Genomic DNA, 27,096 nt, shown 5'->3' with positions numbered 1-27,096 from the left:
TACAGTGAAGATGTTAATCATTCCCACATTGATCTATAGATTCAATGTAATCAATCAATCACAGCCAAAATCCCGCCAGGGTTTTTAGAGGGACTTGACAAACTCATTCTAAAAATGTGTAGAAGAAAAATGAAATGGCCCCCAAATAGCTAAGACATGCTTTAAGAAGACATGCAGGGTGAGGAGACTTGTTCTACCAGATAGCAATAAAGATTATTTTAAGCTGTTTAACAGAGTGGTCTTGGTGCAGGAATGGACAAACAGATTAGTAGAACAGAGTGGAGAGGCCAGAACCAGTCTCGTGCATCCACGGGCACTTGATTTTAGCCAGAGAACAAAGGATGGAGTTTTCAATAAATGGTTTTCAATAAATGGCCCTGGGACAATCAGATATCCACAGGCAGAAAAAATAAAGCTTGACTCTTACTTCACAACATACATAAAAATCAATTTCATGTGTATTGAAGATAATATAGGAGAATGATTTGGGAAGTAAGGAAAGACTTCTTAAATAGGATACAAAAAGCACTAACCATAGAGAAAGGTTACTAAATTGTACCACATTAAAGTTAAAAATATCTTTTCATTAAAAGATACCCCTAAAAGAGAGAAAAAGCCACCTATGGACTGGGAGAATATATTTACAATACATGTAAAAAACCAGATTACTTTAATTCCTTCTATATATCTTACTGACCAATAAGGAAGAGGCAGGTAAATCAAAAGAAAACCAGCCTAGAAAATAAAATGCAGAATTCATATAAGAGGAGATGCCAGTGGCTAACATACACATGCAAAATTACTCAATCTCATCAGTAGTTCAGGGATATGCAAATTGACACCTCTTTCAGCTGCCATTACACATCCACCAGACTGGCTAAAATTTAAAAGACTAACAATATCAAGTATTGACAAGACTGTGGAGCAAGGGGTAGGTACTCACACACTGCTGGCAAGAGTTTATATTGTACAGCTATTTTGGAAATCTGATAGCATCACTGAATGCAATTTAATATAAGCATATCTTATGGCCCAGAAAGTTTGCTCTTAGGTATATACCCAATATAAATGTGTGGACATGTGTCTCGAGAGTCATATACAAGAATGGTCACTGCAGCATTATTCATAATAACGAAGGATCAGAAACAAGCCAAATAGTCATCAACCATAGGATGGATAGAGGATGACATAGTCATTCAATGAAATATTATATAACAGTGAAAATGAATACATGACAGATACAGGCAACAATAGAGATAAATCTAACAAGCAAGGTATTTTATTTATTTGTTTGTTTTACTTTTGAAGGGGGGAGGTAATTGGGTTTATTTATTTTAACGGAGGTACTGGGGATTGAACCCAGGACCTTGTACATGCTAAGCACGCACTCTACCACTGAGCTATAACCTCTCCCTCTACCAAACAAGATATTGAGTGCAAAAAGTGAGGCATATAATAATTCATACTGTATATTTGCTTATAACACATCATTGATGAAAAGAGTACATATCAAAACCTGAGAAATGCAGCTGAAAGGTACTTCTAAGGAAACTTATAAATTTTAATGTTATCTATTAGAAAAGAATACTTAGAGCCCAAATGAAGCAGTTAATAAAAATAAAATAATAAATCTCTAGATAAAAGAAGGAAATAATCAAGATTAGAGCAAACATTAATGCAACAGAAAAAGAAGATAAAATAGAAAGGATCAACCAAACCAAAAAGGCAGTCCTTTGAAAACACTAATAAAAATAAATGACAAAGAGAATGAAAAGAGAAAAAGGATTAACAAATAGTATAAGGACTCAAAAAAGTATATAATTTTTTTCCTTTTCTCACAGGTTTTTTTTCTTGAAATATAGTTGATGTACAATATTATACAAGTTACAAGTGTACAATATAGTGATTCACAATTTTTAAAGGTTATATTCCATTTACAGTTATTATAAAATAGTGGCTGTATTCTCCATGGTGTACAATCTATCCTTAGAGCTTATTTTATACCTAATAGTTTGTACCTCTTCATCCCCGGCTTCTATTACTGTCCCCTTCCCACTGGTAACCACCAGTTTGTTAAAAGAGGATATAATCTTAAATATAACAAAAAAAGTTTTAAATGTAACTATAGATCATTAGTATGCCAATGTCTTTGAAAACTTTGACAAAATGGACAATAACTTGAAGAAACAAAATTTGTCATCTTACAAAGAAATAGAAAACTGAATATGCTTCAAAACTTGAGGATTTAAAATCTGCTCACAGAACCAACCACCATAAAATCAGATCCAAAGATCCACAGATGCTTTCAGACATACAACGTTGTCCCAGACAAGCTCTGTCAGTTTGTGGACAAGGGGACCTGGCATGTCTGTGATGCTCAGGGTCTCCCCTGGGCAGGGTCCACCCAGCCGGCCCTCCTCCTCCAGCGCCCTTTGCTTTGTCTCTCACCCTTGCACACTCACACTCATGCCACCAAGGGAGGTAATGAGATTGCCATTCACTTGGGGAACCAACAGCTACACTGTCTCCACTGGTTCACTCTGGTCTCCCTGTGAAGCAGCGAATGGCACACCTCAAGGACCCCCTTCCCTCCAATGTCCCCTGCGTGGCCCTGATAGTCCCCTCACTCGGCTCCCTCTACCCTCCTGCTGTCCATGCCCAAACCCCCTTCAGGGGGCCCCCTGGCTCTTCCCCGCCCCCGCCTGCCACCTGCCCTCAGCCTCAGCCCTTCTTGCTCTGCCCACTCCCAGGGGCCTCTGGACCTTCAGTGACCAACTCACTAGGAACCCTCCCATCACGGTGACTTCTTCAGTCTCACCCCGTCAAGGACACCTCTGTTCCATGGTCCAACACAGAGCTAGTCAGCTCCCCTGGAGAAACAGATCTCATCTACCCGCCCCTGGACACCCTACTGTGACCTTGGGCAGGTCCCTGCCTCACCCCAGTGCCTGGTGGGTCCCCAAGTCCTTGATCATGGCTCCTCTATGCCTCCTCTTCCCCTCTGTAGCCGACTTAAGGGACTGACTCCAGCCTTGGTCACCGGAAGCCTCCTGGCTGACGTCTGCCTTCCCTGCTCGTCATCCGCCAGCACAGCCTCAGGACCTGTCAGAAGCACAGTCTGAACAAACCTATCCACGGCGCTACACCACACTAGGGCCCAGGTTAAGCTCCCGGGAGTGTCTGTCGCCCTCTGAGCCTCGCCTGATTGCCTGGCCTCTCCTCTTACAACCACACCCTGCCTCCCAGTGGGAGGACCAACCATCCCAGTTGAGCCCAGATGGAGCGATTTCCTGGCCCTGTAGGACTTTTGGTGCTAAAAGCAAGGAAGTCCTGGTCAGAGGGACCACGTCCCTGCCCCTGGTCTTGTGCTGGCCTCGTCTCAGCCTGGACTGCCCTCTTTCCCTGAGGGCCAGCTCATCCTGCTCCAGGACTCACTCAGGGGAGCCTGTCGCCCCCCCCCACCCCCCACCCAGTGGGGTGGGGCTCATGTGTGATCCTGTAGTCCGAGAACTTAATGCCTTACCCCTGCAGGCTTTGGCTCCTGCGGGGAAGGGACCTTAGTATTTAACTCTGCATCCCCCGTCTAGTTAGCACCTGCAGTGATGGGGAGGTATTCGCTTATAGCTTGTTTAGTGAGCATGAAAGATGGATTTGGTGTGTCTCTGACCTCAGCCTCATTGTCCCTTGAGGGAAGTGGGACCACGGAGAACATGGTAAAGCTCAGTGCCTGATTCTCATGACTCACATCCACCTACAGAAAGCCTGCAGTCAGCACAGAGGGTCCCTTGTCCCCTGCAGAGAATTAGCACAGTCCCACAGCTCCAAATCCCCTGTCCTCTGACAGGAGGATGTCCCTGGCCATCCTAAAGGACACTGGCCTTCTGTCCCTGCCATATAGCCTCACTCACCACTGTTTCTAGCTGCCTGAGGGGCACTTCCAGTTGTCACCACTTAAGTCATAACAGAGACAGGGGTTGGGTGCAAGAGCTACCCCATGAACCTCCCAGGAGTGACTGTGGACCAGTTCCTGGGCGATGCCCACCAAGATGGTGGAAGGGGCTCATCTTCAGGCACCGTGTTGGCACCGGGGGCTCCCAGGATCCCACAAGCTGAGGCCACAGATGGCTTACCAGGCCCTCAGCCACACTCCTAACTCTTACTAGGGGCCAGGCAGACTGTGGAAGTACCAGGGAAGGAAGACAGCTGGGCTCTAGGTGGGCAGGAAGCAAGACACTGTCACCAGGAGAGGAAAGCAGAAGATGCTCCAGGGATGGCAAGCCAGAGCTGGATGCCCCAGCCCCTCAGAGTCCTGTGAAGGCCTTGCTGCGCGCCTGCCCTGCCCTGGGCAGTCTCTGCCTCAGTGCCTTCTGTAAGATGAAGAAGAGACAGATTAGTCTGTTAGCCTGGGTGAGCACTGGCTGCCCTGCCCAGGGCGACTCCTGATGGGGACTCACAGTTCTCCAAGCCCCCTGCTGCTCCATAGACCTTCCAACCCAGCCCTGCTCCCCGGGAGGTGGGAGGCTGTGCTCTGTCCTCTGTGCCCTGACAGGGGCGTGTGCATCCTTGCCACCCCTTCATTACCATGACCCTGCTGCTGCCTACCCAGGGCCCACCCTCTGTTCCTCTCTACTCCAGTTCACAACTTGTGTCCCCCAAGAACCTGAGCCCCACGAGGACAGACAGGTGGCTGGACCACCCCTGGATCCCTAGACTCGTGCCCAGCAGGGGGAGGTGTTCAGGGAGTATTTGTTGGGTGACCAAAAGGGAACAGTTAGTGCTTAGAGAGTATTCCGACTTCATTCCAACAAGGATAGTTCATCTGTCTTGTTTGGTTGGTTTTTCATGACTGGCTGGGCTGTTGTGATTGCCTTCATAACTGTATTAGTCAGAGTTCTCAAGAGAAGTAGAACCAATAGGATGTAAATATAAAAGGAAGCTTATTATGAAGAATTGGTTCATGTGATGATGGAGGCTGAGAAGTTCCAGGGTATGCAAGCCAGAGACTCAGGAGACCCAAGGGTGTAGTTCTAGCCTGAGTCCAAAGGCCTGAGAAACGGAAAGCTGATGGTTTAAGCCCTCGTCCAAGGACAGGAGAGGACTGACATCCCAGCTCAATCAGACAGGCAGGAAGGGAATGAATCCTTACTCCACTTTTTGTTCTATTCAGCCCTTCAACTGCTTATACAAGGCCCACCCATGTAGGGAGAGCAATCTGCTTTCTTTAGTCTACCAGTTAAAATCCTAATTTCCTACTAAACACTCTCACATACATACCCAGGAATAGTGTTTAATCTGGGTGCCGCCTAACCCAGTCAAGTTGACACATAAATTTAGCCATCATGATATCTTAGTTATCTGTACCACACATCTGGCCCACAATCCTGGAGGACTGTTCTTTTGAGACAGGCCACCAGAACTTCAGACACTTTATCAACCAAAAGGACCTCCATCCATCATCCTAAACATGCCAGTCACTACACGGCCTGTTCCAGGCTCACAGAGCTCTAAGGGGACAGTATGGAGTTTGTAGGCCACACAACTCCCTAGTGGGGAGCTGCAGTCTGAACTCTGGTCCAGTCTGCTTCAAAGCCAAAGCTCCCAACCACTGGTTCATTGACTCTCAAGGACAGGCCAGCCTGGGGCACTTGAAACTTCCCTGGTCACCTGATGACACCATGCCAGGTGCTGCAGAGCCTGGCACATGACAGAAGTGACACACACCCAGGGGACTGTAACCTGCCTTCTAAAATCCTTTGATGAGGGGCTTATATATGTATCTATACCTTTATCTGTCTGAATGAATTTGTGGCGACCTACAATATAATACAAAGGTAAGAAAACTGAACACCATCACAGCTAGACAATGGTGTTGTGTGTGTGTGTGTTTATGTAACAGGATCTCACAAATACCTATTTATTGGCACACGCAGGCACACATGTGCGTGGCATCCACACGCCCACACACACGCAGGTCTGCCTAGTCCTCTGGAAATTGTGCCGGCAGCCTCCTGACCATCAGCATCTGACTCGCCTTGCATTTGGAAAATGTATTTGATGGGAAGGTCCAGGAAAAGAAAAGGGCAGTATGAGGCTTCAATGATTTCTTAAGGACATGTTGCTAAATGATTTAATCCCTTCCTGAGACACTGCCCATGAATTGATGACCTCTGCTTTTCCTTTCTCCAGTCTGATGAGCAATGGCTTTTCTGACAGGCCAGTAAATTTCTCCCACTGCTTCTGTTAAGAAAAAATTTTTAAAAGACGAGGGGGAAGTGCTTTATTGCGAAGCACTCCGCACCCTGCCCCCTTTCTGCACAGAGCATAAAGCTACAGGGGAAGGAAGGACAAGCTGGTGGCCGTGCTCCCAGGATGAGCCAAGTCCCGTTAAATTAAAACAAATGAAGGCGACTTCCAGCTGGTGACTCACACACAAAGGAGGCTGGAGACAAGGGGATGGCTGGCTGCCTTCCGGAACTGTGCCCAGGCTCTGCAATGAGGCAGGAAAAGAGCACCTCCCTGCCTCCCACTCCTTCCAGAGCACCCTGAAACACTACACTCACAGCCAAAGGGGCTGAGGGGATCCCAGAGACCAGAGGGGAACCCCAGTCACTGGCCAGAGCCTACCATCCCACAAACACAATCAGTCTGACAACCACCTACTGTGCCTAGCTGTGGCCCAGGTACACAGCCAGCCTGTGCCTGCAGGGATACCTCTACCAGGAAGTCCCCTAGGATGCAGAGCAAAAGAAGTGCTGTGCAGAGGCCTGCAAGGGAAGGCTCCAGGGAGGGGACAGTGCCTGATCAGTGGGACTGGCTGTCAGCCAAGGCACCTCAAGAGGAGGGTGCAGTGGGCAAAAGGCTGAGGAGATGCTGGCTGTGAGGGTCTTCAGAGTAGGAAGAGCCAGGAAGGGTCTTGCTCAGTGCCTGTGACTCAGCCCCTCCCTGTCTCTGACTGCACGACAAAACCTCTCGCTGGTGCAGCACTCCCACCCCACCCCAGGGCATCCTCCAGGGCTTATCCAGTGTGGACCAGTGTGGAGGGCAGTGTGTTGCCACTGCGGGACATGTCCTTGGAACCTTCCTTCTCACGTGTGGGCAAATTTCTTTGTGGCCGACCTTCCAGGGCTGAGTGGGGAGCTCACCCACCTGGTCCTTCAGATTCCAGGATGATGCCATGTGCCCCCAACCCCTGTCCAGGTGTCAGACTTGCCCCTGCCCCCAGGCATCTGGTGCCTGAGTGGGAATAAAGCACAGTGCAGGGAGAAGGGTATAGCTCAGTGGCAGAGAGCGTGCTTAGCATGCACAAGGTCCTGGGTTCAATCCCCGGCACCTTCGCTAAAAATACTAAATAAATAAACCTAATAATCACTCCTCCCATAAAAAAAATAAACAAAAGCACAATGCAGTGTCCAGGCCTCAATTCCACAAGATGTGCCCCCGAAACCATTCCCAGACAGGCCCGGTTGGCCTCCAAACTCGGGGTGGGGAATTGCAGATGGACAGGGACAGTCCCCTTTCACCAGCAAAATCGGGGCCAAGACTTGAGTAGAAAACAATCTGAGTTTCTTAGCAAAAAAAACCCCTGAAATTAGAAGGAAAACAGACTAGAAAATAATTCTATCAAATATGACTGACCTATAACTAATTTTATAATACATTAAAAATTCCCTGAAATTTTAATGAATTCAGCAAGTCCCTGACTGATAAAGGTGCAATGAGAATGAACAGATAGTTAATGAGAATGAAACATAAATAGCAAAAAAAAAAAAAAAGACAAGAACAAAAAACTAAAGCAAACTGTCCAATCACATAGCCGTCAAAGAAATTCAGACTGAGTGCTATTCCACATTCATGTCTTAATGCAAACCCAACGTGACAAGTTTGGGTGCAGGAGCAAGTGCCTGGGGCAGTGGCCCGCAAACTGGTCCTGTCCTTCGGCTGGCCCCACACATCACCTGCGTTCAAACCCTCCTCCTCTGATGCACCACCTCCACATTTGGACCATTACCTTGTGGAAATGATTTAAGAGAAAGGAACAGCTGTATGCACTATTGCACTATCTTCATCGGGGGAAAAAATTAGGGACAATCTGAGTCCCAGTGAGAGGTAGGAAGGCAACCAGCAGACACACGCTCATGTAAGCCTGAGGCTTCTCTTTCTGGCACAAGGTTAATGAGCAAAGCACGAGGCAGACACATCCAATGTCACCTCAAGTACCTTCCAAGACAACCAAGAAATATGAAAGTAGTGACAGCTGAGTAAGAAGTGTGGGGTTGTGGACTGGTTTTCCCTCCTGTGCATGGTGAGTTTCAGTCATGCTAATTTGCAACACTTCTGTTTATTTCTAGTGTCCATGTCATAGGACATGCCGTGATGGCCCCATTGGTGTGCGCTCCTTCACATCTGCTCCCTGGTTGCCATGCCTGAGGTCAATGGCCCCCCCTCTTTCTCAGTCCACAAGCCATCACCTATCCTTGGCAGAGAGTCCTTCAAGGACACAGTCACCTCCTATCACTTTTTACTCACTCTTCATGCCTGACCTCCTTTCAGGAAAGATGTCCCACAATCAGAAATAACAGGGAAAAAATGTACATAAAATGAGCAACTGGCTATTTGACAAAGAAAGAGATAAGGGGCTGTACCAGAGAACCAGGCCAAGAAAGGTAGGTGTAGAGTTGAGCATAAAACTTGGCACTGAGCTTCCTGGAAGCCAAGGCAAAAAGGAAAACAGGATATATCATAACCCTCATGATCCAGGACAAGAAGTCATAATCACTTGCTGAGAATGATCAGTTATTTTCTCATCCCACTCCCAGGGACCTGTTACTCCATGTTTGCTCATATGAAGGGCCTGAAAACATCCAAGGGTCTCCATTGGCTTCCTGACTAACACAGAAACATTCTTCGTGTGACCCCGTTTTGCCCCAATCTCACCAAAATGCCTGGCTAAGTTCTGGTTCTCTGATTTCTGTAGGAGCTCCATAATGTAATCCAGACAAGTTGTCTTCTGAGTTAATCCAAAAGTGAATATTGTCAGAAATGGGTGGTAGTCTTGGCCACCACCCCTGGTTCCCTGACACAATCTGGTTTTCCATTCTGTGATAAGCATGAACTTAGAGGAGGCATAAGAAGTGCTTGGGCTCCTGGGCCAGGAGGTAGGTGGACGTCTGCCTCTTAGGGATCCTGATCCCTTCTGGGGCACAGAAAACTTCACTTCTATGTAGCCCGAAGGCACCTGGAGGACTCGGGCAAGCAGCAGGAAGGAGGGGGCTGCCAGCCCTTGATGCTTTCCCAGTAAGCTCTTAGTATGTGGGGACCCAGCTCTCCCAAGAGAGCCGACCCTGCCCTCCGCTGACACCCCTTTCTTCTCACAGCATGCCCTGTGGAGGGAGGGGCAGGAGCCCAGACAAACCTGGCTTCAGTCCCAGCCCTGCTTCCGTGTCAGATTTGTCACTGGGGATGGGTCACCTGGGAACAGTCATGGAGCCTCCTGGAGCCCCGTTTCCTCCCATGTCACCAGAAGGAGTGTAACCTGCAAAATTATTTTAGGGAATTGATGGTATGTAAAGCTCCTGGCACGTCATAGGCTCTCAACACGTAGGAACAGCATTTCTTTCCCTAATTTCCTGGGCTTCATCCTGATGCACAGAGAGAAAGACCGCCCATCTCTCATTTCAGGAAAGGAACTCCTGAAAGTGCTAAGTAGGAAATGGAGAGAATTCACAAGTGGGGCTTGAATGGAACATGAGGGGCATGGACAGGTTGGTGGTGGAAATTAATGATGATGTGGCCGTGTCATCATCACCATCCTCGCCATTATTGCCCCTATGTCCAAGGCCCTGCCAGTTCTTTGTCCAACTGGCAGCTGCTCCGTGTGGGCGGACAGCGGGGAGGTTGAGTGGGCTTGTGGGGACTTCTGCTGAAGCCAGTGAGATCTGTCTGGGGACCCCCAGCCCCTGAGCAGACCCAGGCCCAGAGCCCAGGCTTTAAGAGGCTCCCAGGGGACAGCTGACATTGCTCAGCATCTCCTTCCTCACAGCTCTTCTCACAGAAGCCACAGTGTGCTACCTGAGGGCACGACGGACGGAGTGGGCCAGGCCAGAGGGGATTCCACTCAGCCCACATGGAGGGGGCACGCGGGACAGGCCTCTTGTGCCCTTGGAGCCAGGCCCTGGGTGCCTGGATGGATACACTTGGAAAAGTGGTTCTGGCCGCTGCCTGGGAAACCTTCACTCCCCACAGGGACTGCCTCTTCTGCATCATCCTCGCCTTCAACCTCTAGTCCATGCCTGGCTGGGAAAACCCAGACCCTCAAATCAGCCCCGGACCCTGAGGGCTGCCCACCCTGCATGGCCCCAATACCCCTGTTCTCCCGACTATACCTTACACTTGTCTCTGGAAGGCCGGTCCCCATGTTTTCAGACTTCAGGACACAAAGTTGCCTCTGAGGTGAGTCCTGGGTACAGACTGGAGTGAGGAGGTCGGGGCACAGGGAAACCCAGGAGCAAGGTGCACCCCAGCCCTCCCTGTATCTACTTCCTGGCATATTTCACCCCAACAGTCCCCTCTCACCCTGATTCCCCGTGTTTGTCGAGGATACACTCTGGGCAGTCCTGGGGAGAGAACCCAAGGGAATTAACACGACTCTTTTGTTCTGATTACAGCTTATTATCATAATGGAGAGACTTTCTGGACTCTCCCCAATTTTCCTCTCTCCTTAAAATTTTCAATTAAGAGCCTAACCTAGATGGAAAATGGCCATTTTCTGGAATGTTCTCCGAAGTACTGATTCCCCATTGCTGAGTGCTTTTTCCTAAACAGATAAAGACTCTCAATGATTCTGAATAAAATTAGAGCCAAAGACCTCAAAGGGAGGGAGGAGAGAGGAGGGCGCCCGCACGACGTTCTGGTGAGTCAGCACCCTGGAGCCGGCCCTTCCCTGCGGGCACTGGCATGAATGGTGGAGGGTCTCTGAGGCCCGTCCAGCCTGGAGAGGAGCTGTGAGCCAAGGAACAGCGTGGTCATCCAGGGAGCCAGGCCCGGCTGCCAGCGAAGCAGCTGAAGTCTTGAGGAAACATCCTGATTGCATTAACGAGGTGGCACCACCAGTGCATAATCAAATCTCCCTGGAGGACGTGGCTTCCAGAAGGGTTCCTGCTCACATGTGACAAATTTGGAGCAACCGAGCCAAACAGAGCAGAAGGGGGGAAGTTGGGTGCTCGGGACCCCAGGTGGGAGGTGGGAGGCCCCCCCCAACCTGGGATGAAGGGCAGCACAGGGTCCGTGAGCAGTGCTGGTAGCCAAGCGCCAGGAGGCAGCCTTTCCCAGCGATCACATGTGCAGACAGCTGGCATGCGAAGCGCCAGTTACCTGCCCAGCAGCCCCACACCTTAGGCCCTCCTAGTTCTACAGGTAAGGAGGGCTGCCTGGAAGACCTGCGTGCTGCAGGTGGCAATGGGTCTGAGTCCATCCTCTCACGCCAAAGCCTCCAGCTCAGGGGGATGAGCTCTGGACTCCAAAGAAGGAGAGACTGAGCTCTCTTTCCAGCTCTCGAGCTCCACCTTCCTCGCTCCAGCCTACCTGCACCTCAGTGGGGCAGGACCAATTACATCTGCTTGTCAAGGTAGCTGTGAAAATCCTGGCACAAAGTCTATGATGCAGGGCTGTGGGTGTGCACCTCAGAGCGGTGAGGTGAAGCCAACTGTGGTGCTGCCACCTGCTGGCTATGAGACCCTGGGGAATCTACTTAAACCTCGCTGGGGCTTAGCATCCTCATTGGTGAAATGGGGAATAACTATAGGGTTGTTCTGAGGTTCAAAATAACAGAATGTGGGGGAGGGTATAGCTCAATGGTAGAGCACAAGGTCCTGAGTTCAATTCGCAGTACCTCCATTAAAAAATTGAATAAATAAATACATAGATAAATAAACCGAATTCCCCCAACCTCCCCCCAAAATAACAGAATGTATATCAAGCACTAAATACAGAGCCTGGCCCAGTAATGATAGTGGCTGTTGTTCAGTTGATTGTTATTAGAAAGCGCAGACAGGACCATTCCCACTGGAGGCAGTGGCTAGAGTAGGGAGGTGGGGGTGACGTGAAAGTTCGCTTCTTCATGTTGCATTTCCAGCACTCTTGGGACACAACTCCGACTAACCCAATCACAGAAGACTAAGGGATATACCCAAGGCCAAAGTCCTGTAACATCCCAGTTTCTTCTCTAAGAATACTTGTTATAACAGTTGCCCCCTTCATGTTGCATTTCCAGCACTCTTGGGACACAACTCCGACTAACCCAATCACAGAAGACTAAGGGATATACCCAAGGCCAAAGTCCTGTAACATCCCAGTTTCTTCTCTAAGAATACTTGTTATAACAGTTGCCCCAGTAGCTAACTCTATATTCTTATGTCCTGACCATGGTGAGAAAGTACATATGAGAGTTTTTTGACATAGCTTTTTTGAACAAAGGTAGAAAATGCAGGGATGAAGGAACACACCTAGAGACCAGGACACACAGCAGCTCCGTCAACCTGCTGACATGCATGGGGGTGCCCCATTGTGGACCTTCAACCCCAGCAGGACTCCTAGCTGCCCATCCTAGCTGGCACAACCTCTGTCACCTGGGCCAGCCTCATCTCGCCCTCCGTCCCCCTTCACCCCTCTTCTCTTCCCTCCTGCCAGCTCCTGTCCGGGGACTTCTGCCCTTTGCTGACACCCACAGCTTCCTGCTGTCCACTCCTCATGCCCTGGAGCCTCATACCTGCCTGAACATGTGTCCACTTCACCCATCTGAGTTCCAGGAGAGGGCATTTGTCCTGCTTACCTGTACACAGCAGGGAGGACTCAGCTCTGGAGCCTGAGTGTGGACCTGGCTCTACCACATGGCCTCTCTGTGCCTCCGTCTCCTTGTCTTTCTGTGCATCCTGGACTCACACAGGATCCTGGGCTTGGCACACAGATTGCGCTCGGTAGCTGCACCTGGCACTGGACAGCCTGGCATTCACTAAGCACCCAATGAATGGTGACTAAGGAAAGCCATCACTTCTAAGAGGAAGAGAAGAAAAGAGGACCAGAGATGGCTGACAGGGAGTGTGGCCCTGAGGAATGGGGAAACAGGGAGGGAGGATGTAATTCAAGATTTGGAGATAAGAGGAAATGGGGGTGCGTGTGTACATATATGTGTGCACACGTGCTGAGCGTGGGGCTCTGAGTGCACTGTGAAGCTCATAGGACTCTGTGCCGGGCCCCATGGGGACCCTGGTGGCAGGAGCTGGGAGAGCCAGCAGTCCACCTCCCTGGAGCTGGGAGAGCCCCATCAGTCCCAACCCTTGGGGAAGCCCAGGGTCTGAGAAGCAGATGGAGCCCCCTGAGCCCCCTGGATGGACCCAAGGAGGTTCCTGGTGGTGTGTCAGCTAAGATGGGAGGGAAGTGGGTGCAGGGAAAAGGGCTGGGCTGGGGGCAACAGAGAAGAGGAGGATGGAAGTGGCGATGGCCTCGGTCTTGTTACTTGACCTCGGCGAGCTCCAGTGCCTCATCACCAAAGGGGGTGACAACTGCGCCTCTGCTTCTAGTACAAGGGCTGAGAGGAAATTCCTGTAAAGCACCTGAAACTGGGCGTGGTGCATGGGAATCTGTCCGTCAGCGCCGGCCGTGATGGTGAGGAGGGAGGTGGCAATGCGGTGCGGAGCGTCGTCCACCCTGGAGAGTCCCCGCCAGCCAGAACGCTTATGACATGCAGAGCAGAGCACTGACGACAACCAGGACGTTCAGCCCTTGGGGAAGCCTCAGAAATGGCAGTATCAGGACTAAGCACATCATAAGAGAGATCCAACTATTAAAAAATTAAGTGGATAAGGCAAGATTACTTAGAAGTGTACCTGTCCAAAATGGCAGCCATGGAAACATTCTCAGGCCTGAAAGAAAGCATAGAAAGGTTTAAGCAAGTTCACGTAGGTCCTCAGGCCACAGTCTTGGGGGTCAGGACTTCTCTCTCTTTCCTGAACCTGCAGCAGCACGTACCGTGCCCAGGATGTTCTCAGCGGCCCCTGTGATTTCAAACACTCAGGGTTTCTCCTACCTGACTCAGGGCGCCTGTATGTGCGAGGCTTTCAGACCTCAGAGGAACTCCTGGGGGAGGAAGGGTGGGCAGCAACAGGGGAAAGCCCCACCCAGCTGTCAGCGTGCTCTTTGTGGTCCTCACGGCCCGCAACAAAATAAAATGTTTGTTCTTTGAAAAAAATCACCAAAATCAACAATCGTTTATCCTGATTGATTTTAATAAAAAGGGAAGCCTCGGATTACTAAAATCATAAAATGAAAGTAAAACACTATTACTGGATACATGTAAATTAAAAGGAACGTAAAGAAATACTATTAACATTTGTAAGCAAAAAAACTGGAGAACCTAGATGAAATGGGCAAATTACTAGAAATACACAATCAACCAAAATTTGATCATAAAGAAATGAAAACTATGATTAGGCTCATAACTAGTGAAGAAGATTGAGTCATGAATCAAAAATATCCCAACAATTAAAAAAAAATCCCAACAATAAAGGCCCAGGACTGGATAACCTCAATGGTGAATTCTATCAAAATTTAAAGAAAAGTCAACAATAATCCTTCCTCAACTCTTCCAAAAAACTGAAAATGAGGGAGCACTTCCAAATTTGTTCTGAGGGCTGTATTATTTGATGCCAAAGCCAAACACTGCAAGTACAGAAAACCAATAGTCCTTGAGAATATTGATGCAACAGTCAAGAAAATACTAGCAGACTGAATTCTGCAGAATATGAAAACGTTTATACGCTGTGATCAAATAGATTTATTTCCACAATGCAAAGATAGTTCAACATACAAAAATCAAACAATGTAACATTCCACATTATTTAAATGAAGAAGTCAAAATACGTGATAATCTCAACTGAAGCTGGAAAAGAGTATGATAAAATCCAACACTCTTTCTCAATTAAAAACTCTTAAAGTAGGAATAGAGAAAAATCCCCATCATGATAAAGCTATATATGAAAAGTACACAACAAACGTATCATGGTGAAAGATTAAAACTTTTACTTTAATATCATATATGGATACCACTTGCATTAATTCTCTTTAGCATAGCATTGAAAGTCCTAGCCAGAATAATTAGGCAAGAAAAAGAAAAGTTATCCAAATTGAAAAGGAAGAAGTGAAATTATCTCTCTTCTTGGATAATATGTAAAAACCCTTAAAGATTCCACAAAAAACTTGTTAGAATTAATAGACAATATCTGCAAAGTTTTAGAATACGAAATCAAACTGTTAAAAAATCAGCTGCATTCCTATATAGTAGCAATGAACATCCAAAGAGGAAATTAACTCAATTCCATTTGAAATAGCATCAAACAGAAAATACTTATGAATAAATTTAATCAACAAGGCAAAAGATTTGTGCACTAAAAACTATAACACATTGCTGAAAGCAAGAAGACATAAGTCATTGGAAAGACAAATTCATGGACTGCAGACTTTATATTGTTAAGCTGACATTATTACTAAGTCTATCTACAGATTCAATGAAATCTCTATCAAAATCTCAATAGCAATTTTTTGCTGAGATTAAATAATCCATGCTAAAATTCATACGATTCTCAAAGGCCCACAAATAGCTTTAAAAGATCTTGAAAAAGAAGAATATAATAAGAGGACTCACATTTTTTGGTTTTCTGGTTTCAAAATTTATTACAAATCTACAGTGATCATAACAATGTGGTAATGTCATAAAAATAGACATACAGATCAATGGACTAGAATAGAGCTCCTAGAAATATACATTTATATATGTTGTCAGTGATTTTGAAAAGGATGCCAAGAGCATTCAGTATTTTCAACAAGTGGCCCTCGGAAAACTGAATGTCCACATGCAAAAGAATGCAGTTGGATTCTTACCTTATACCATAGACAAAATATATTTCAACAAGGATCAAAGACCTAAATGTAAGAGTTAAAGCTAAAGGCATACCTCGGAGATATTGTGGATTCTGTTCCAGATCAGTAAAATGAAGCAAATATGGCAATAAATTTGGTCACACAAATTTTGTTTTCCTAGAGCATGTAAAACTTATGTTTACACTATACTGTAGTCTATTATGTGTTCAATAACATTATGTCTAAAAACAATGTGTATACTACAATTAAAATATAATGCTATTGAGAAAATTCAGCCAATGCTTGACATAGGGTTGCCACAAACCATCAATTTGTAAAAAAAAAAAAAAAAAGATGGAATATCTCTGAAGAGCAATAAAGCAAAGCACAATAAAATGAAGTATGCCTGTATTAAACTCCTAGATGAAGACATAGGGGACAAGCTTCATGACATTAGGTTTGGCAGTGAAGTTTTGGATATGACACCAAAAGTGCAGGGATTAAAAGAAATAAATAGATAAACCAAAAAAAAGTTCATGAAAATTTAAAACTTTTGCATGAAGGATACTATCAAGTAAGTGAAAGATAATCCACAGAATGAGAGAGAATATTTGCAAGTCATATATCTCACAAGAAATTGATATCCAGATATATAAAGAATGCCTATAACTCACCAACAGCAACAATAACAACAGCAAAAAAAAAAAAACCCACAAAAAATCCCAAAGAACCCAATTCAAAAATGGATAAAGGGTTTGAACATATATTTCTCCAAAGAATATATAAAAATGGCCAATAATCAAGAACATAAAAAGATACTGAACATACTAGTTATTGGGAAATGCAATCAAAACCACAGTGAGATATCACTTCACACCCACTGAGATGGCTATTATCAAAAAACAAAACACCATGCAACGTGGGAAATAACAAGTGTTAGAGAAATGTGGAGAAGTGGGAACAATTGTGCATTACTTATGGGAATGTAAAATGGGGCAGCCATTGTGGAAAAAATTATGGCATAGTTTACACAATTAAGTGTAGAATTATCATATGATCCAGCACTTCTACTCATAGGCATATGACCAAAAGTGTTAAAAGCAGGAACTCAACCAGATGCATACACAGTAATGTCAACAATAGCACTATTCCCCAAAGTGGAAAAAAACCCATTCACTCCTCAACAGATGAAAGGACTAAAATGTGATGTACTTCACACGGTGGAGTATTATTCAGCCCTATAAAGGAATGAAATTCTGATGCATGTTACATGTCTTGCATTTCTGTAATAATTAGCAATGTCGAACATCTTTCCATATGCCTGTTAGCCATCTGTATGTCTCCGCTGGAAAAATGTCTACTCATCTTCTATCCATTTTTTCCCCCAAAAATGACATAATAATTTTATTATACCTATTAGTAGTTAACTGCCTGACACATCTTTACAACACTTTCCCCTTGCATCTTTTTTCTGAATACTTAAAAACAATTGAGATAAAATTTATATAATATCTATATCACCATTTGAAAGCATACAATTCAGTGGCTTTTAGTATACTCACTATGTTATGCAACCATCACCACTATCTAATTGCAAAACATTTCTATCACGCCCCCGAAATCTATCACTGCTAGAAGTCAGTCCCAAACCCCCATCTTCCCACCCGCTGTGAACACTAATCTAGCTTCTGTCCTTATGGGTTCACCTATCCTGGACATTTCACATAAATGGTACCATACAGTATGTGTTCTTTTGTGTCTAACTTTTCTCACTTAGCATTCCTTCTGCTTTAGGAACAAGGAGATCACAAAGGTCTGTTCCTTGGGTCTGACCAAGACTGTCCTTGCTGCGCCTCTCTCAAAGGCTGGGGTCCACTTGGACCACTTCCAGTCATCAGTGACCTTGGCGACAGAGGCATGTTGAGGAGCACCAGGGGCCAGGTGGGGGTCCACTCACGCATCCAAGATGAAGTAGAGGTCGAAGTCCCCATCGTAGTCATACACCTTATTTGCCTTCTCGAGGTTTCTCCACCCTGGGTTGAGGTAGTGCTGAATGTTTTTGCAGCCCAAGCCAAGTCGTTGGAAGTTTCTCCAGTCCAGGATGCTGTGGTTGAAGCTCCCTGCACTCAGCAGTGGAGGGGGCAGCAACAGTAGCAGGAAGAGCCCGGGGCCGGGCATCCAGGGCCCATGGTTCTCCATTTACCTGGCTGCCCCTGAGGCCCCACTGGACCCCAGGCATGCCAGGTTCCTAAGGCCATGGCCTCTACCACCTCTGCTGGTGCTCAGGGGCCTTGGTCCCTCTAGCTCTTTCACTAAGGTACACTGCGAGCCTTTCTTGGTACCTGCCCTAGGGGCAGAAAGGAAAAGATGGCTGGCTTTGGGTAATGGCCCCACCCTTACTTGAAGGAGGCAGAATTCCCTATGAGCTACCTTATGATGGACAACAAGGTTGGCATGGTGACTTTGTGACCTGCAGCTCTGCTCAGTGTCTTACCTGTTGACAATTCCAGGGCAAGTCAGGGGATCGCTGGAGGGGGGGGAAGATGAAGCCTTCATTTACTCCTCATCCCAAACCCTTGCAGGCAGCCATTAAACCCTGGAGAAATCCTGCCTTTTTATCAATTGAAAGAGGGCAGCTGAGGTGGCTTAGATGAGGGCATCACTGAAGGGGAGGATGTCAAGGAACTGGGAGTCTAGACTGTGGCAGTGGTCATTTGTGTGACCCAGTGGATGGATGGATCCAGAAGAGGAAGAAGGTTCCTGTAAGAATGTCAAAGTCTCTTGTGAATGAGGGGCATTCCTGTTACCTTTTGCTATCAAACCACCCCAGACTGAGTGACAACAAATGAACTATTTTGTTATGCTCACATTTTTCATGACCAGAAATCAGAGTGCGCTGAGTAGGGACGGCCTGTCTCTGCTCCATGGATCTACACTGGACATTAACAACTGAGTCAAAAGTAATTCAAACACTCAGACTGTGAATGTACAAATTTTTAGAAGTATATACCAATTTATTTTATTTTCTTTTATATGCACAAAGGAGTGATATATACTAAAACTCATTCTCTAATGAGTCTAAGGTAGATCTTTCAATATATATAACAAAAATAAAGCATTGTCTTAGCAATTACTACTTTTTTTAAAAAGTTACTTAAAATAATGGAATATCTTATATAAATGATATTTGGAATTTATGAAATCTAGTGTACTCCCAACACCATATTAGGTTTTACTTGATTCACATCCTTCATGAAACTTAGTATTTTCATATTTTTATATATTTTTCTATTAGCTCAATATCTTTTTAATTGAAGTACATTGATTTACAATATTGGATTAGTTACAGGTATACATCAAAGTGATTCAGTTATTTTTTTTTTCAGATTATGTTCCATCGTAGGTTATACAAGGTATTGAATATAATTTGGGTTACTATAAAAAAATAAATAACAACCCTTCTTCCCCAAAAAACATCATGCTGATTATTTTTCTAGTGAAGTGTTGACTAGAGCTGTGATGGAGGCATTCTTGATTTTAAGGAGAATGCTTCTAACACATCACCATTAAGAATGGTATTTATTAAAAGCTTTCGGTAGAAATCCTTGATCGGATAAGGGCATTTCACTAATATTCTTGGTGTGTTAGATATCATGAATGAGTGTTGAATTCTATCTAAATTTTTTCTGTATATTTTGTAAGAAATATATATTTTCTCCACTAATATATTAATATGGCTAATTAAATTACTGCATCTGAAACAATGCTAACATGTTGTAAATAGACCCAAATTGACCATGATAAGTTTTTAAAATACTGCTGGACTGAGTTTAGTATTTAGATTTTTTTTTTCTTTTTGCCTATGAACACAAGAATGGCTGGCCTGTAATTTCCTATTTGTGTGCTATTCTTACCTGGACTTGATAGTAGGTAATATTAGCCTCATAAAATGTACTTGGGAGTGTTTTACGTTGTCTTTGCAAAGACTTTGAACATGATCACAATAATCTGCTTCTTGAATACTTGCTATGATATCTCCTATACCTGGCATTTTGTGTGAAGTCCTTTAACTACTGATACAATTTATTTAATATTTGCTATGGACTGAACTGTGCCCCTCCTCTCAAATTCATATATGGAACCCTAATCCTTAATGTGACTGTATTTGGATGTGGGGCCTTTAGGAGGTGATTATGGTTAAATAAGGTCATAGGGTTGGACCCTAATCCTATAGGTTTGGTGTCCTCATCAGAAGAGGAGGAGTCCCCATAGCTGTCTGTCCACACAGTCACAGTGGAAAGGCAGCTGGGGACACAGAGGGAAGGCGGCCATCTGCAATCCAGGAAGAGAGGCCTCATCAGAAACCAACCGTGCTGACGCCTTGACCTTAGACTTCCCGTCACTGTTTCTTGAAACTCTCTCCTTTCACTTGGGTTCATATTTCCTTCCAAAATATGTTCTTTAGGAGTTTGTGCGCCAAGAGAGGGCGTTAAACTTAGGCTTTATACCTCTGAAAATATCTGTTTTGTGCTCACTCTTGAATAACAGTTCAGTTAGCTACAGAATTCTATGTGGACAGATTATTTTCAAGGTTATCCTAGAAGTTCTATAATTTCTCTAAGGCTGTGTGACTGCACATTAGGGATTTGATTTCTCATGTCCATATTCATTAATAAGCTCTCTTCATAGAAGAAAAGTTTTGCTCTGGGGATTATTACCCAGAGTTTTAATGCCTGTTCTGAATGCCACATTCCCCACCTTTCCCCACTTCAGACTCATCATAATTTTGTTCCTTTACAATTGTATCTGTGTAATAGATGCTCCAATACCTTGGGGAAAAGCACAGAACTTTATCACCTTATGTCCCCATACCCTCTTCCCTCAGGGGCATTCAGGACATTTACTGAGTAACTGGAGGAAGGAAGGAGCAGGGACTCAGAGCTCCCTCTCATGGAGTCTCTCTTCCCCAATCTAATCTGCTCCGCCCGTCCCCTGGGCTCAGTCAAGGTGACTCACACACCTGGCTGCCCTTGCAAAAGCTCTGGTTACCTGAGACTCCACCCCGTCTCCTCTCGTCCTCCCTACAGGTGGCAGTCCTAGACAGTTCAAACCCTGACGTGAATGTAGCCATTCCTGCCAGTCCCCACCCTTCAGGCCCCGGTTTGTTCCACCCTCCCGAGGTAGTTAAGTTCCCTGACACCTTTGCATTCTGTGAAGTCACAGAACTCACCATTATCTGGCACAAAGCTGCCATTTCAGGACTGAGGAGGCTCAGGAAAGGCAGAGAGGCCGAGGGTCAGCTCCAGTGAAGCGCGGGAGACTCCCAGGGCGCTGCAAAAATGGAGCTTGTGCGGCCGCTCAGGCTTGAGGGGGAAGGGGAGTCCAGGGCGCTGACGGGGTCTCTGGGCAGCGCACGAAGGATCTGCCACCGCGGGGCACGGACCACCTGCACTGACATCCTGGCTGTCACCTGGGTCTCAGAGACCCAAGAGGAGAGAAGTCGCGGGGCACAGGAGGGCGAGTGAGCAGCGGCGAGCGCAGCCTCCCAGAAGGAGTCCAGATCCCCGGCCAGCGGCGTCTCGGAAGCGGGTCTCCCAGGCGCCGCACTCCGCGGGTTCCGCGCACTCGCAGGCCCCGCCGGAAAGGCTGCGAGCCCTGGTTGAGGGGCGGTCCCCGAGGCCCCGCCCTGGAGGCGGGGACAGCCCGGGAAGGCGGGGCCCGGCCGGCCCCCAGGCCTGCGCGCGTAGTTTCGATCCGCGCGTGTCTGGGCCCCGGACCTGGAGGCGGCGCGGGCTGCCAGCGCGTCCCCAGCGCCCAGCGCCGCGGGAAAGCCGAGGTGAGAAGCGCTGTCCTGCCCCCCGGGTCGGGGCCGCGAGTGGGCGTGGGGGTCGGGAGTCATCTCATTTCTACTGGCCTTTCCCCAGGGCAGAATGTCAGTCCTGCCTTTGATTGCCCGGGTCTTCCCTGCTCTCTGTCACCAGCTTTCTCCATCTCTCCTTTTTTTTCTTCTCGTGCTACTTGGTCCCTGTTCTCTGCCTCTGCCTGTCCTTTGTCTCCTTGTGTCTTCCTGTATTTTTCTCTCATCTGCCTCACTTTTTCTTGTCTATCTTTTTATTATCTATTTCCCTGTCCTTCCCTTTCTCTTTCCCCTTCTCTCTCTCTCCTCCTGCCTTCCTCCCCCTTTCCTTCCCCTCAACGAGAACTCCACCCTGGAATTTTGTTGTCCTTGTTCTCCTAGGTTGACTTTTGGGGCTGCAATTCTTTTAATTCATCCATCTACCCACCCACTCACCCTGTGCTGCTCCACTATTCTCAGCCAAGGCTTGTGCTGGGCACCGGGGTGGTGACCGTGCATCTGCCCCAGATCTTTTCTCCAATAGATTGTATCCAAAGATCTGGGCATGTAACCTGTTCAGTGCCTGGGAAAAATACATAGAAGATCAAGTTGTAAAGTTCTGAGTTTTCAGGGTGAGCTGAAGAAAAAAAACTTGGCTTTAGAGACAAGGCATTGATTGAATCCTTTTCTTCTCATTAACACATAGACAACAGACAGCACCAGGAAGCTAAATCTTGCAGGAACATTTAGTGGGGACAGGGGCCCACACTATTGTTCGTGGAGGCTGTGCAAGGCCAGGTTCCTAGGGAGAGGGAGGGTGGGATTCAGAGCTCAGTTGTGGGAAGACAATACAGAGGCCAGGTCTTTGTATCTGAAACATTTGGGTGAGAGTTGATATAAGAAATTAGCTGTAAATTTGTAAAGTATATACTTGTCCATGCTGGTGTGTAGAATTTGGGTTTTATAATTACTGTGGCATGATTCAGACTTTTTATAGCAATTATTGTAGCATTTGAAATTAATGTTTTTGTGTACATTATGTAGGACCACAGTGAAAATGTTTCACATTAATTTCAAAGATTATATCAGAGGCATACTAAGTGAAGAAATACAGAAAAACAAATCTGATTCATTTTTGAGGAATGTAGAGGGTATTGTATATCAAAGCAGTTTTTTGCTTCTTAAAAATGTAATCTTGTCAGATAAACATGATGTCATTTTTGATGATCTTTTTATGACATGTATAGCTATATGTTGAAACACACATATATACACACAAAAAATGTATATATACTATGTTGTAAAAAGAAAACCTGTTTGCTTTTAAAGCTGCTAATTACTGCCTAACACTTGAAGCTTTTGGTTCTTATAATTAATTTATCTGTCCCTTGAGTTTCTTATGAGTTTAATAATAATGTCTCTTATTTAACTTTTTGGTTGATATGCATAAGGAATCTGTCAATAGATAAATCACACAGAATTGAACAAAAATTAAATATGATGGAAGAGTATTGCAGTGTTCATTGAAAGAATTTCGTTCCACTTTATATCAAAGAACATTGGACAAATTCATAGGTGTAAGTGTGGCACTTTGATTTGGGAGACTGTTTTCCCAACTGAAGAGTTAAATTGTCTTTTAAGTCATATAACCACTGATTTCCCGTGTATTAGAACTCTCACGGTGGCGTGGGGGAGAAGGGATGCTTTTCAAATAATTTAGAACCATCATGTCTGCTTTGCTTAGCAGGTATCTTTTTCAAAACTCTAGGAGGTGACAATTTTTCTTTAAAGCAGATAATAGAACCTTTTCTCTTTTTTTAGAGTCAAGGCCGAGTCTCAAGCTGCAGTGCTTTTAAATTTCTTTTCCTTCTTCAATAGGCTGCCTCTCTCCTCCTTTCTAGTCGTTGATATTATTGTGGAGTCTGGCTGAGCAGTCAGTCTGTTGTTCCAACCGTGGACTTGCCCCCTGAAGGCTGCCGCGGGAATTGGTCCATGTGGCCAAGCTGTGTTAGGGCTGCAGCTGACCCCGCTGTGGGCTTGGGAGCTGGCTGCATCCTGGGAGCCCTGCATTGATTTTGCTTGGACATAGCAGGCATCCCTGCTAGAGGGGTGTGGAGAGCTGGTTATGGAGCCTTTGAGGGCTGGCTAGGAAGTCCTTCTCTTTCCTGTCGCCCCCCGACTGTGGGAACAAAGGAACGAGCCTTGGGCTGGAATGGTAAACAAGTTATAAAAAGCTGCAGACTCAGAGGTGAGAAGGCTGGTTAGCCAATGACGGGTAAGATCCCCAGAGAGGGGCAACCTAAGACAGGCACAGCCGCCTGAGTCCACGAAGAATATTGTTAAGCAGCTGTTTCTCATACATTCTGCCCTGATAAGCTGTGAGTCTCGCTGGTGCCAACACAAACATGATTTACCAAAACATAAAGGGTCTTCTGACCTTGAGCCAGATGCAGCCTGTTAACCATTTCCCTTGTCATTCTTCTTTGCTATGTAAGACTGTGTAACTTAATAAAGTTTCAGAGTAGCCATCAGCTCTCTCCACGTACGGTGTGTATGTGTACATGGTATCGCGACACCAACATTTCCCCACTTCATGGTGCCACCAGCCAGCCTCCAGAAAGGCCTGGGCAGCTCTGTTGTTTTAAATTTTCTCAGGGCTCCAGGGCTAGGAGAATGTCTAGAAAACCTGTGCTTCGTCTCTCAGAAAACTTCCTGTTTTGGCCAGTAGAACCCTAGTTGGTGGTTCAGGATGACTGGGACCCTGAGGGAGAAGTATCCCCATTGGGAGAAAAGGCTGGAAGTGGCCAGACACCCTGTCAACCTGGGGAGCTCAGTTTCAGAAGGTCGCCATGATTATCACTTCATGATCCCATGATCTAAGGGCTGGGAAAAAGTTGGAGAGTCTGGGATGGAAATCAGTTTCTTTCAGTAGGACCACGGGTGGGAATGAAGGGTGTCTGTGTGGCTCAGAGGGTTGTCTTGCTGAGCTCAGACTGAAAGACTCAAGGAAGACAAGAAGAGCCCCTTCTCAGGACACACACAAGAGTGACAAGGAGTAAACAGTGTCAGGACACGAAAGCCCAGAAGGAACTGAGGGTATTGAGGCGAGCGGAGTACAGTGAAGTTTCCTTTAACAATGGATGGAGCGAAAGAACAAGGGCTGCACAGATCCACTTGCTCCTAGAACCGCTGGTGTCTGTGGAAGGAGAAGGATGAGGGAGCAGCTCTGCCTTGTCCAGCGATCATCTGGATAGAGAACCATCCTCCAGCTGCAAAGGGCTTTGGCAGGTCCACGTAGGACAGGGGGGGCAGAGGCAGCACTGAGCGGCTGTGCATGCTGTCTCCTGACCCAGAGCTCACTCTCCAGAGATGACCTTACACTTCTGCAGTGGTCCAGTAGGAGGAGTTGGGATCATGACACAGTTGCATGTAGCCTGGAGCTGGATGAGATTCCAAGTCTGACTTTGACCCTGGGAAAGAGTCTGTGAGCCTTCAACAAGAGGGGGTGAGCATTAGGAACTGGCAGGGACTCCCCAAGAACAAGCCACATCAGACACATCGTTTTCCATTTGAGAGACGTTGCTGTGATGATTGTGGCAGACTGAGAGGACCAAGTTTAGATGCAGCCCCTGATGGAGTTTGGTAGGACACACTTTGCATTTGCTTGAGTGACCTCACCCAGCAGTGCTGGTGCCTGTGAGAATGGTGACCCTCGGGGAGGCATTCCAAAGGTCCCCATAAGCTCAGTACCATGGTCTCCTCCCTGTCTTCCTCCTCCTCCTCGTTCTCATTATCATTAGTAAGATTTGGATGGTAGCACTGATGGAAGCGAATTTGGGTGGACTCAACAGTCAGTAGCATCCAGATTTGCAGTGGCCTCAGAAAGCTGGAGGGCAGTATGGGGTTTGTCAACATGGCATTTCCACATTGGAGATGAACACACTTGGGATGAGACCTGAAAATTCCCTCATGTAATTGTTGTAAAAATTCCATGAAATAAGGTGTATTAAGCTCTTAGCACCTCTGGCACGTAGAGACTAGTCAGTATTTGGTGACTTGTGTATTTATATCATGAAGCATCCTCGTAGGAAATATTCCATCCTGCCGGAAGACTACATGCCCCAAATTTAAGTGCCGAGAGGAAGGTTGTCCCACCTATGGCTCAGGGCAGTCGGGACAGTTCTAGAGTCTGGACATACATGGCTGTGGCTGGACAAGTTTGCCCGGGCTGTGAAGGCTGCCCAGCCAGGCTGGGTGCAGAGGGACACACGGGGGCAGCTGGACCAGGAGGTCAGTGGGGCAGCATCCTGCCCGGGTTTAGGAAACTCATCAGGTGGTTCTGAACTGTCATCTGGGGAACAGAGAGAGACAGAGAGCCAGATGAGGATGAGGCATTGTGTGTGTGCATGTGTGCATGTATGAATGCAGAGTGTATGTGTGTGAGTGTGTGTATGTGAATGAATTTGAGTGTATGTGAGTATGTGAGTGTATGAGTGTGTGAGCGTGTGTATATATGAGTGTTTTCTGTGTTTATGTGTGTATGAGTGTGTGTACATGTGAGTTTGTGTTGTGAATGTATGTGTGGGTGGGTGTATGTGTGTGTGAGTGTATCTGAGTGTGAGTGTACCTGGGTGTGTGTGTGTCTCTGTGAGCTCATGGAAGTTCAGCAACAGGGCTTCAAGCAGACTAGTGAGAAAGGGGGAGAGGTGGCATCATCCCAGTGAGAGTCATACACTGGTAGATCTGGAAAGGAGGTAATTCAGCCCAATCCCAGTTTATAGATGGTAACTTGAAGCTGAGTGAGGTGGGATGGTAGCTCAGGGTCACTCAATAGACTAATGTGGCTGCCTTTGCCTCTTCACGAAACACTGGTCATCACTCATCTCTGATGTCAACAGCAGCCCCTTTGAGGTCAGTTTGGAAAGAATGTTGGGAGAGATTCAGATCCCTCTGGTGGCACATGATTTGGACTTGGTGCTCACCACTGGGGACACTGTGAGGGTGACATGGGCAGAGCAACTAAAGCAGGTTTTGGGGACACACACTTGGGTTTCAATCTCAACTCTGCCACATCTTTGCAGGGGACATGGGGCAGGGTGTTTACTATAGAAAGATCTGGGTCCTCCTCTTTCAGTGACATGCAAAACACCTGTCACAGACTTCTGTCACTGAGATAGAAAGAAGGAGGGCAAGTACCTGGGCTTCCTTTTACATCTGGGGCAGGGGGCTGGCCAAGAGGAAGGCCCTGAGTTGAGCCCAACAATGTCCTTGTGAGGAAAGAGCTCAGCCCACCTACTCCTCATGGTCCTCCTGGGCTTGGGCATAAATATTTCTTATATATTTCTCCTTCC

At 46.5% G+C, this 27,096-nt stretch overlaps 1 protein-coding gene across 6 annotated transcripts in view; it reads right to left on the bottom strand.

The window, feature by feature from the left end:
- LOC140699269 (anthrax toxin receptor-like) overlaps window positions 1-27,096 on the bottom strand; it is a 60,089-nt gene that overhangs the window by 7,622 nt on the left and 25,371 nt on the right. For 2 of the 6 annotated variants that reach the window (XM_072971066.1, XM_072971069.1), the window contains exons 1-9: window positions 21,140-21,554; window positions 17,867-18,669; window positions 13,881-13,916; window positions 13,608-13,786; window positions 12,827-13,047; window positions 10,383-10,467; window positions 9,413-9,532; window positions 4,188-4,367; window positions 2,941-3,102 (exon numbers count right to left, since the gene is read on the bottom strand). In XM_072971066.1, the coding sequence (XP_072827167.1) occupies window positions 13,729-13,786; window positions 13,881-13,916; window positions 17,867-18,108 (336 nt within the window). In that variant the 5' untranslated portion in view covers window positions 18,109-18,669; window positions 21,140-21,554 and the 3' untranslated portion in view covers window positions 2,941-3,102; window positions 4,188-4,367; window positions 9,413-9,532; ... (1 more) ...; window positions 12,827-13,047; window positions 13,608-13,728. Of the gene's footprint in view, window positions 1-2,940; window positions 3,103-4,187; window positions 4,368-9,412; window positions 9,533-10,216; window positions 10,290-10,382; window positions 10,468-12,826; window positions 13,048-13,607; window positions 13,787-13,880; window positions 13,917-17,866; window positions 18,670-18,777; window positions 18,845-20,958; window positions 21,047-21,139; window positions 21,555-27,096 lie in introns of those variants that run through there. The other 4 variants (XM_072971068.1, XM_072971071.1, XM_072971067.1 and 1 more) reach the window with 4 other exon arrangements.

Source organism: Vicugna pacos, chromosome 11 (assembly GCF_048564905.1).
Source record: "Vicugna pacos chromosome 11, VicPac4, whole genome shotgun sequence".
Lineage (NCBI taxonomy): Eukaryota > Metazoa > Chordata > Mammalia > Artiodactyla > Camelidae > Vicugna > Vicugna pacos.
The sequence above is the reverse complement of the archived record's forward strand: the minus strand, read 5'-3'. Positions and strand labels throughout refer to the sequence as shown.